The sequence below is a fragment of the Magallana gigas genome, chromosome 1, assembly GCF_963853765.1.
Source record: "Magallana gigas chromosome 1, xbMagGiga1.1, whole genome shotgun sequence".
In the NCBI taxonomy this organism is placed as follows: domain Eukaryota; kingdom Metazoa; phylum Mollusca; class Bivalvia; order Ostreida; family Ostreidae; genus Magallana; species Magallana gigas.
Window position 1 is genome coordinate 38,613,340 of NC_088853.1, and position 12,726 is coordinate 38,626,065.

The 12,726-nt window shown below is 32.0% G+C and overlaps 1 protein-coding gene across 1 annotated transcript; it reads right to left on the reverse strand.

The window, feature by feature from the left end:
• Nucleotides 1–4,454: 4,454 nt before the first annotated feature.
• On the reverse strand, nucleotides 4,455–11,678 carry LOC136273760 (uncharacterized). Its single transcript, XM_066079122.1, has 3 exons — nucleotides 11,583–11,678; nucleotides 8,180–8,407; nucleotides 4,455–4,972 (listed from the first exon to the last, which is right to left on the reverse strand). The coding sequence occupies exons 1-3, from the start codon at nucleotides 11,644–11,646 to the stop codon at nucleotides 4,692–4,694; spliced, it is 573 nt and encodes a 190-aa protein (XP_065935194.1). The 5' UTR covers nucleotides 11,647–11,678; the 3' UTR covers nucleotides 4,455–4,691.
• Nucleotides 11,679–12,726: the final 1,048 nt, after the last annotated feature.

Genomic DNA, 12,726 nt, shown 5'->3' on the forward strand with positions numbered 1-12,726 from the left:
CTCTTCAAATACGGTATTATACAAGCTTTTGACATCCCATTAAATTTTGAAATGATGTCAAAATTACTTTGTGTCTATATAGGTATCCGAATTACTACATAATTTCTTTAAAGCCGCAAAATACTGGGAAAATAGTCATCAAATCAATTATGACATCATAATCGTTCTAACATCAAAAAGACACTCTGGAATCATTTACTAGACCCTTACCTTAAACTCAACCGTCATTATAAATGTATTAATACATTAATCAGTCATAAGAAACGTTCATTATACCAAATTTTAATACGTTAAAAAACAATATGTACATCTATTTCATTTGTCCTTTACATCTTTTAAAATTGTGTAAAATTATAATATTAATAACAGACATACAGACAAAAAACAAAACCAACAATAACCAAAAATAAGTCAAAGAGAAAACGAATACAATATTACATCGAAATACAAAATATAACATCACAATGATAGGGGGCATATACATACTTAAATTAATAAAAGTAATACAAGTATATAGACTTGAACATATAATTTTCCTTTCATAAAAGTTTCAATTGATTGATTGTTAAGATACCTAATTTCAGTAAACGTTGGATACAAATGTTGTGCTAAGTAACACCACCCACACAAACGTCATCTGTCGAGAACACATACAAAGAAAAAAAAACAACCTTCACATTTTGCTTCTTGGATTCAGAAAGATTTAGGTAATGGTTGAGACTGAATGACAAACATATCTGCTCATAAGCGACAGCTTAAATTTTCTTTTTTTCTTTTTTTAGTTATGTTAGGTGGATTACAAAAAAATGTAATTGACAAGTCTTCCTAATGTGCAGCCTGGGTATTTTATAACCTAGTTCCTTTGAAGCAGCATGTTCATTAAGTATTATTTTGTGTTTGCGAATACCTGCACAACATAAAACAAATATGAAATAAATTACTAACAAGTACTAAAATATATACCAAAAAGCATACACTATTATATTTAGGGATTTAATATGTATCTAGTGTGATACGGGGTACTCTTTAAAGGGTTTAGGCTTTTTCCCCTCATCTTAAGATACTTTTATGTTTGAATCCCCTACTCAGTTAAGTTTGATTATGATGTTTTATCCTAAAAGCATTGATCACTTTCATCATATTTGTTTAACATCTGAAATCCATGTAAGCATTTAAAAATGTAATGACTGTTAGAAAATAAATATGTTCAAATTCTATTGAAAAAAGTAAAAAAAAAAAAAAAAAAGGTAAGATTGATTGCTATTGATTGTTTTTTTTTATTTACGTAGAACAAAATTAAAATTGGATAAAAATGTTTAGTTTTGGTTTATGCCTTTTCAATAAAATTCACCAAGAGCATTACCTCTGATACAGACATCAATTTAATCTGATATTAAGTCCGATTTTTTTTTTGCACTCTTATCCCTGATTACATGTATTATTATTCAAAAATTGTATCACCGCAATACAAACCATGACAGGGATGCCTGAAATAAGAAAAACATATTTACTACGGTTGAAGATAATTTTACTGTAACTCATCTTTTGAATAATGTATGAAAAATAATAGTTATATGGTTGTTAAGATTTTTTCAGCAATCGTTTTTTCATGCACCTGATATTTTTTTTTATGATCATAAAACATTTTTTTTCTGTTTTTTGCTTCAATGAAAAATATAAATCATGACTTGAATATTTACTTACCATGTATCCAATTTTCAATTTGTTCTATATCGTTATCATACTGGTAACGAGGATTTCGTAAGTATTTTTTTTGTAAGTTGTGTTATCATTTCCAATCAGATAACGCGAATAAAACATTCTGGATGTGCTGTAAACATTTTTATTATGTAAATTAGATGACTGTCTGTTCTAAAAGATTTCCCATTGGCATGTTAGGAATTACAAATGTCATACGCTAGCACTTGTTATATGCCTGACGTTTGCAAAACTCTTAATAGTCATTACAGTATCTCATTAGTAAAGTAAAATATTTTATTTTCAATTGAATTGATTTTAAAGTTATAGAGTTGACTGTTTTTGTAGTTGTTGGTGTTATTGTTGTTGTTGAAAACTTTCATCTATTTTCATCCCCATACAAACATTTTTTTTTCGAGCATGCACATTATATCTCCATTATATTGTCTTATTATAACTAATACGCACAACTGGACTAAAACAGCCGTTAACAACAAAAAAAGCATTTTTTTTACTGAATAAAGGAAGCAACTTACGATTCATTTACACATGTAACTCTTTAGCAGTAATGGTTTAAATGTGTATAGTTCAAACATGTAAAAAATTTTATTGCACTGATTCTGTTCTGACTTGAAATAGTCTTTTTTTTTATTTTGCATGCCATTGACTAAATATTCAACATTTCACATCTGCCTGGTTTTACATAATTGTTAATATAATTCCTTCTCGTCTTACTTAGTTATTTTGTTTTCATAGATCTGAAGATTTTCAAAGATTGTGTCAGTTTCTTCCAGTTTTATTAGAAATGAATGGGACTAATGTTCATGCAATTTCCGTCCTTCAAATCATAACTGGACCCCCATCTAGAGTAGAAATTACCAAGGCAATTAAAACACTGAAAAACGGAAAAGCAGCTGGTCCAGATGGCATTTCCCCAAAGGCTCTTTAAGCTACCCCAACACAGTCTGCAGAGATGTTACAACCTCTACTACAAAAGATATGGGAAGAAGAAAAAGTTCCAGATGCTTGGAAAACAGGATACCTAGTAAAACTACCAAAGAAAGGTGACCTGTCGCAATGTGGAAATTGGCGAGATATCATGCTTTTATCCATTGCCAGCAAAGTTCTAACAAGAGTAATCTTGGAAAGAATGAAAGAAGCATTGGACAAGGAACTAAGACCAGAGCAAGCAGGGTTTCGCCAGAACAGATCATGCACAGACCAAATTGCCACCCTTCGAATCACCATAGAGCAGTCTATTGAGTGGCAGTCTCCAGTATATTCAACATTTGTGGACTTTGAAAAAGCTTTTGACAGTGTGGATAGGTCAACCATCTGGACGCTAATGGAACATTATGGAATACCACCGAAGTTCATTAGCATCATAAGAAACCTGTACGACGACGCCATATGTCACATAATCCACAATGGAAAACTAACACATCCATTTAAAGTAGAAACAGGAGTAAGGCAGGGCTGCATTCTTTCACCGATAATATTTTTAATTGTTATTGATTGGATCATGAAGGAAACAACGCAAGGCAACAAGACTGGAATCCAATGGACCTTCACCAAACACCTCGAGGACCTGGATTTTGCAGATGACATTGACCTGCTATCCCACAAACAACAACATGCGCAGGAGAAATTGTCACGGCAGAAGCAGAAAAGACTGGCCTAAAAATAGACATTAAAAAGACAGAGGCTATGAGAATAAACAACAAACAGAATACACCAATCCAGTTAAATGGAGAGAACATCAGGGAGACCGACAAATTCACCTATCTTGGGAGCATTGTCAGCAAGGATGGGGGCGCTGACAACGACGTTAAAAGTCGTACCAACAAGGCAAGACATGCATTCAACACCCTACGTTAAATTTGGAATTCAAAAGCACTCTCCATCAACACCAAAACAAGAATCTTTAATACAAACGTAAAATCAGTCCTGTTGTATGGCTCGGAGACCTGGAAGGTAACAAAAACGATAAATAACAAACTCCAGTCTTTTGTCAACAAATGTCTCCGCCATATTCTTAACATCAGATGGCCAGACACCATATCAAACACAAGCCTATGGGAAAAGACCAAATAAGATCCCATCCACATTGAAATAAAGAGGAGGAAATGGGGATGGATAGGCCACACTCTACTTAAATCCCCAGAAAACATCACAAGGCAGGCACTGGATTGGAACCCACAGGGAAAGAAGAAGGTGAGGAGACCTAGGCAAACCTGGAGAAGATCAGTAGAGTCAGAGGCAAAAGAGGCAGGCTTCACCTGGGCCCAGTTAAAAGAAGTCGCCCAAAACAGAGTCCGCTGGCGAGGAGTGGTTGCGGCCCTATGCTCCCCAGGGGGCGAACAGGAATAAGTGAAGTAAGTGAATTTCCGTCCTTGTGAACAACACAAACTTAGTCTCTAGTATATGTGAAAAGCTTTACGTGTTAATTCCGCGTCACATGATGTTCGTTATGAATGAAAAAAAAAAACACCAAGTAAAAAATAATAATTATAGATGAATGATGCTATGCTGATAATACTGATGACCATAATGATGATGACGATGATGATGATAATGATGATGATATTGATACTTATTATTTTTATCAAAATTTATAATATCAATAATATATTTCAAACAATGCAACTTTGTAGAAGTCCTCCAAATTGTATTCTGGTTATTTCTTTCAATGTATATCTAAAGATCGTTAAGATCGAAAAGTTGAAAAAAACTGATTTTCGCTTTTATCCAAACAAAAAAAAATCGAAAATAAGTATCAAGATTATAAGTTTGATACAGTCAATACTTTTTTACGCATTATTTGCTATTCAAAGTTTTCCTTTTTCGTTGTCAACACTTATGTCACATTTCTTCTTTAACAATTTAACCGATATCGTTAACAGAGAGTTCTATTGATCTATAGTTTTGACAGAACACATAGACAGACGACCAATTGTCAGGAAACTTAGAGACATATTTAAAGGTTGCTAAATTTAAATTGAAAGCTCACCATATACCTCTACTTCACAGAGGTCAATCCAAACATAACTTTTATAACCGTCAGGGTAGACGACTCCTGGTAGTCTCTCGTTGTAGTAGATGACATATTGTCCATGAACAAAACAGTTTGTTGTGAAAACAGGAGGTATTGTTTTGATTGTAAAGGTGTTGTCCTTGAAACACAACGTTCCCTGTGATCTATCCGTGGTATTGGAGACATACACGGAGAATCCAAGAAAGTAGCCACCATTCAATGATTGCCAAAACGCAGAATCTTTAAAATATTAAAAAAAACATATGAATTTGTAAAGAACATTAAAAATAACACTTTCGCAAAATAGTATGTATATTCAAGTCGATACGCACCATTTATATATTTCACGCACTGTTGCAATGCAAATTAAAAACATGCACTTCAATATATGTACAACGAAATAGACACCATAAATCAGAATCGAAATTGAAATTAAAATTAGCTAAAAAAACAACAAAAACAAACAACATAGGGACATTTATAGTTTGCCTTTATGTGCGAAAAATACACTGTATTTGAACGACAAAAAAACAAACAGATAAAATAAAAAAAAAAAAAAAAAAAACCCAAACAAACAAACACAATTAATTTAAATGTTAATAATAACATTATAGTTAGATGTGCATTCCTAAATATATATATTCCGTATTCAATAAAAAGAAAGGTTTTTGTTTTTACATCAAGCTACGTAAATTATAAACTATGTGCTATGCTATGAGATTTGTTTGTTATGCTATGAGAAATTGAAATGAAGGGCTTACTGATATGGTATGCTATAATATATTATGAGATTGGAACAAAATCGGCCCAATGCCCAGAAGAGTTCCAGACAATTGAAGTAAAATAATAAGAAAACAAAAGTTAACCACAAATTTATTATGTGATATTGTTTCATCTAAAAACATTTAAAACCGAGTTAAATCAAAGTACTGAAGAACTGACGGGAGTTGATTATATCGATTATTATTTATTTTAGAATCAACGAACATTTAAAAAAAGATGAATTATTCTCCGACAAGAATTTCGCAAAAACTCCAAATGAATCATGTTGTGTAATATTCAAAGAATTAATTCCATCAAACTACGTATCAGTAATCGATATTTCAAAGAAACAGTATAGATCCAAGCAATATTGAACTCTAGTCTCGTTCAACAAGACGCTCGGCTGTCTCCGTTTATCTACGATATGCAAGAGAAACTTTCTGCTTGTCGCAGATTTACGGATAAATTTAACTCTTGCGTAGGTATACATACAATGTACGACTACAAAAAATATCTAAACTGTTCGCACCATTTAAAAGTTGCTTTATACATTGTAACTTATAAAATTTCAATGGCAACTTAGTAACTTTGTAACTTTGTTAGCATTTAAGAGAGATACTAAAATAGGAATCAACCCTATCCCGTAATATGGTATGATGACCTTTTATGACACATTCTGTTTGGAACTTTACAAAAAAGTAATGCATCAATTAACATGAACAGATCAGTATCAGAATTTATATGATTATTTTAACAGCTTATGATTTTGTACATTTATATTTCAAAAATTAAAAATGTTAAATGTCCACCAGGTCATGTTGTGACAATGGCTACTTTTGAGCCGTTAAGTAGGGGAAAGGGTATGTTAAATAATGTATGACATCATAGAATCATACAATTATGTCAATTAACGAGGCCGAGTACAGAACGAGTACGCACGCTTTCGCGCAGCGTTTCAATTGTATTGTGACGTCATATTTTTGCTTGGTTGACGCCATGGCGTGATAGTTTCAACTGCAGATATTCAGCAAAAATTGTTGAAAATATCTCGTTTGATGCGTAAAAATAATGTTATATTGTGGAATAAACATAAATGTCTCGAAGTATAAGTTATATTTGGGCTCGGGTCGAAAACGTGAAGAGGGTTCAGCAAGCCTAGCCCTCTGTCACGTTCTCTTAACCCTCCTAAACATAGCTTAATTCATATATTTCAAGACAGTAACAATGTATTTTATATTAATGACCCTTAATATGTGATGTTATATATTTTTTTATTACTTAAATATGTCTAAATGTTTTAATAATATTATATAGATCACCTTTTCCGCCTTTGTCAAATAAAAAATAGCCATTATCTGACGAATCTGGGAAATTGGGCATACAAAAATGAACTTTGATAAGACCCCTGGAACAAACCAGGAGGTAAAAGGTTTTTTTTATTTGACCATTTGATGCCTTTTAGCAATAACTTTAATATGTAGAACAGAAAAAGAAATCCCTAGGGCAGAAGTTTTGAAAAAATGTAAAAAATATGCAAAATTGAAACATTTCAAGCAAAATCCAATAGGGTCCTATGTTAAAGATTGACAAACTTTGAGATGACCCCCTAAACAAACGGTGTGGCAAATGTCTTATTTTTTAATCTTAAAATAATAATTATATCAGTAGAAATTCATGTAAAAAGTTTCATCCAAAAATCTAGGGCAGAACAAATTAGACCCGGCCTCGTTAAGAGTTAATAATAGACGCGGGTATGATAAGGCAACTCTCAGCGATCATATTCCTCTGATCGACATGACGTCACAATAAGCAGCATGATGTCATATTTTACTCAGAAACTTGTCGATGTTAACTTTATTTCTGGTTTAAATTATAAAAGCTACATGTATAAAATAACACTAGAAACTCTTCTAACTGAATATATCTTCGATTTCTCTCTATTACGTATAATTATCATTGATGACGTCACAAGCATGTTTAAAAGAGAAGACCATGTCGGGAGACAAATCATCGGAATGCAGTGTAAACAATGCCGAAATAAGACTTATTCAATACAGATACCTAAGATTTAGATGAGTGTCAGTAAGATGGATATTTTGTTTAATCGGCGAGTTTTAAAAGGTAAGCAGATCGACATTTATATGGCTTGACCAGCCTTTCCTCTGTCAGTGTGTACAAAAAAGGCAAAATTGTAACACTACCCGGATATTATGAAGGATGACTGTGGTAAATATCAACGGTATATAACCTAAACTACTTGAAAAGTGCTGCTAGAATCCTGTGCTTTGTTGAGCACATTCACTTGGAATTAATATTCCGCACTGTTTTCATAAAAATAAACCGTTTTTAAATTGATCATAATTTTGAGGGTCATTAAACTCGGAGTTGCCTTAACCTACCCGCGGAGTTAGCACATCAAAACATCTGTTTTCTCTTAATGTTCATGTTTATCTAATTCATTGAAAACTGTTTGATTATTTCACTTTAGTACATTAAAACCAATATTATGTGGATGGTATTTTTTTTCCATAAAAAAGAAATAAGAATGTACATAATTAAGATTCGGTAAACTAATAAAACAAAATACCAAAACATAACTAAAAAGGTATTCAGTAATACGTGATTAGATTTTAATACTACAGATATTGACCTCTATTGGCAATATCAAACTAGCTGTAGATTTACCTTTGTTGTTCGTCAAGAAGTAGATGGTAATTTGGTGGATGCTGTAGATACTGGTTAGGTTCACCCACCAGGTGGCAGTTTTTCTGCCCAACACTGACATGGCACATTGACCTCCATCAACACTTAGGTCAGATTTACGTCCGTCCACAGCGTTACTGGCGTCAAATCTGTCGTCACCTGGTGACAGAGGGTACTGCTGGTATGCTGATTTGTTGATGGCAACGTTAACTGTCATTACACAGCAGTCATGTATATAACATCAATATTAAAATATTTATTCATGTAACATTTTCCCTATGAATGTTATTTAACAAACAAAATAATCTGTATTTGTACGAAGCATTTTAAATGAAGATTGTTTCATACCTCGTGGCAAGGCAGCCCAAGCCGACATCTTATGCTTTGAAGGTATTAAATACTATACTTTTTTCTATCTTAGATTAAACAGTTAAATGGAAAGAATATTTATAAATGAAAAGAAATTTGAAAAAAATAGTAGTATTATGTACTATAACACAGTGTTTAATTTTACTAAATGTATATAATCAATGCTATATGTACACTTCTCAGGATTTAGATTATATTTCTGTGTATGGTATAACACATTGCCTTTATTTTGTTCAGACAAATACAGTAGTACAGTAAAAACTATACTAAATAAGTGATGTTTCTTATATGATGAACAGGACCCCATTGGAAAGAAGCGTTCGACCTTGCATGGGTTATCCAGGTATCATATCGTATTTGTTTGTCGAACACCTTGTGTTTGAAATAAAATATCATTTAAATGGGAAGGGAAGTCTAACTCATGTTTTATTTTTATTAGTAAATGATTTTAAATTATGACATGTAGTCATGTTGTTTTGAAAATAAACTACATAATTAAGCTTCAATAATGATAATGTTTAGGTACACACGTTAATCTAAAGAATAAATGCATATATGCATAACTATATGCGTTTTTATGAAACAAATGACAGATGTTAAGCACCTATCATTCAAAGTTGAAAATAGCCTCAAGCAAATTTTTATTCCAAGTCAAGATCTTTGCTAAGAAACCAGGTATGCTATAATTGTAATCGGGATATTTAAATGCTTCTCTAAAGTCGGAATTACCATACTAAAATAACGACGGCAGACATTTTCTACGATACTTGGCATCTACGCTAAGAGTCGTCCATCTCCGACACTAACCTCGCTTTAAAATTTCAACGAAAATGTTCCGTTTGACGTTGGTTTGTAATTGAGTGGAAAGACAAAGGTAAAAGAACGGTCTCAAGCCGAAATTGTTTCAAAATTTCCAGAACTTGTCATTTAGAGCGACCACCATGCCCCATTGGTTTAGTAAGAGATCGACTTTCTCGATTTATTTATTGTTTTAAGGGTTCTTAATGTTAATAAATACATTGAACAATTATAGTAGATGATAATTAATTGATTTATTGTACAACATAATTTTATTTCCCTTCCCCTTTAATATTGAAACCTTGTATGTGCAATACGTATGTTTATATGTCTATCTATAAAACAAATAGTGTTCACATTAATAGTGCAAATAATTTATGAAATTAAGGAACAATATCAAGTTTAAAAACTGCAATATAATTGACCAACTTAAAAGTAATGTGAATAAGTCATCAAACATACAAACGTCTGTATATTTACTCTCGCTGACACATTTATCTAGTTTTCACCTTGAACACCTTGAACTTTTCCTTGTTTCGGTCAAAGTTAATCAATATCAAACAAGAAGATTAAGGGCAGCATTTCTTACCCAAGCTATAAAAACCATTTATTTAATTTTATATGATTTATTAAAAAAACAAACAAACACATATTGAAATCATTTTTAAAATCCAATATAGAACTTAACAGTACGGGTATATTCTTTAATCTTTTTGTTCGTTTTCCATGTAATGGCTAATTTCCACTTGACCAACATGTTTTGAATAATAGACCACATGAGTTTCGATGCGTTTGGTCAGCTTTTACATTCTCCTTTTTAATTGGCAATTATTTGGTATCGACAGTCTCAAATCACAATTATCTAAATTTAAGAGCAGATTTTTTTGAAGTATTGGTACAAGAATTAGTTGACATAACAACTGGGTTTTTCGGCCATAGCTTTGGTGATAGGTAAACAGATGGTGATGCACCAGAGATTTTGTGATTTTGGATTCACTTACACATGTTGAATAACTCTTTATTGACGTTTCGGACCTGTGTCCATTGACATACATGATGTGTCGAGCTTTTATCCCACCCTAATCTAAAAAAGTGTTGCACATAGCACGTTTGCAGTGGTTCGTATACAGAATCGAGAGTTCTTGAGTTATCACGGCATATATAGAGATGACGGCTTTATTCTATTGAATAGAATCCCGGATGAGATTAAAGATTTTTTTGAGAAAGGGAATTCTTGTCATAAATATCTGAGAATTACTTATGACTTATCTCACACCAGTGTCAATTTCTTAGACACGACCACATACAAAGGAACATAATTCTCAATTAGCCAGCGATCAGACATTCGCTCATATACTAAACCTACTAACAGCTTCCAATACCTGCACAGACAAAGTGCTCATAACTAGATGGACAACAGTACTATTGCTAATGTGATTGATTTACATTTTTTGCTTGTTGACAAATGATTGATTAATTTATTGTACAGCCATATACCTGCTCACCAATTGGGTGTCAGGTCGGTTGTTAAAATGCATGTTCAATTTTAAATAAGCAATGACTACACCCGCCAGTTGGTGTTCAGCTGTTGTCTTTTATAATTGTACACGAATGTCGACAGTTCCATCTTTTTTTAAATTTATAAATGCAGGGAAATATAAATGTTTATGTCTTCGGTTTGTAGTCATTTTCATTATCAGTTAACGCCAGACACTACATAGTAAAAATAAATGAAATCAATCATAGCATAAATTAATTCAGATCGGATGATGAAATGACATCCAACCTTTTTAAGCATAGTTTGGATTGCTGGGTTATGACCCATGATTTAGGGACACTTGTGCGTTTCAATTGGGTATTTTTTTAAGAAACTGTCTAAATACTACCCCCCAAAAAATTGTTCATTTGCCATACTATTCTCAGAACTGAATGCATATTGACTCTTAATTTGTTTTAAGAGGTTTTTTTTTTTTTAAATACGTTTGCACTTATTTTTTCCAAAACTCTTGTCACCTACCCTATTATTTCCAATTCTGGAAACATTCTTTTTTTCATTCAAAAAAACGTGAAGACAAAATGACCTCATGTAAATAGTGTTTGAAAGCCAAACAGTGCCTTATCTTCCATAGATATTTGATTTCGACTAAATTATAAATGTGAACGTTTCATAAGATTCTAAAATGTTAAAAAAAAGCAGGAAATATATTTTAAAACTCACAATATGCACTTGCGATTGCAAAAAATCCGGTATTAAAGCACAGCAAAATCATCCTGGAAAGCATCTATATTAAGTCAAACGGTATGGAACACCAAACGAAACAGGCAGAATATATATTCGGTAATATACCGGAAATAGATAATAAAAAAATACATGCATGTTCAACAAATTAAGATTTATTATAAAAAATCGGTGATCACTGCAAAAGTGCATTAATAAAAAGAAATTTGGCTACATTATACAGATACAGTAACTTTGATCTATTGTTTTGTTTTCTGTACAGCGTATTTTACAATTAATTGAATGTGACATTGATATAATTTTACATTAACTTTTGAGTAATATGTCATTCACTTACATCCCAATTCTTGAAAGGGAATATGAGTATGAAAAATAGGTAAGCTAGATGTGGAAGTCGAAAAAATAAACGTGAGAGAGAGAGAGAGAGAGTAGAAGAAATGTCAACATATATCCACGTTCGCCTTGGGATGAATACAGCCATGGTTCAGCAATTGTTTTCATATTTTAGATCAGTATGTCTATTTGAATTGGGTGCTTGAAAAAAAAAATGGGTCATTATATGTATTATTTAGGAAGAATACATATAATGACATATTTGTTGCAGCATTGATACCTTCTTTTATTAGTTATGTTGTACTTTTGTTTATATAGCTTACATTGTAAAAATAAGTTTATGGGAATATGTTTACCTTCTGTTCAGCATAAACTGAAAGCCTCTTTTAATTTTATTTTCACTTTGACTGAATAACACATATCTGGTATATACTATAAAGGGCATACTGCATGTTAAAGTATGTGATCCCTTTAATGTGATTGTTACTAATTTGCCTCGTTTATATATACATGTACATGTATGTACATTTGGCAATGTACTTTGCGGGATACTTATGTTTTTTTAGCCTTTCGATTTGATTAACATATATGTGCATGGCAATTTATGATAAAATTAATGAGGTAATATTCATTTTTTTTTTTGGTTTTATTATCAACATATTACCACTACAAATTCGATTTGTGAAAGCTAAATCGGTTGCAATTTGAAATTTAAAAAAAACGCATCTGCATTTTCGTGTATTTTAATGTTTGCCTTGAGAACTAGATATGATTAATGATAATAGCATTA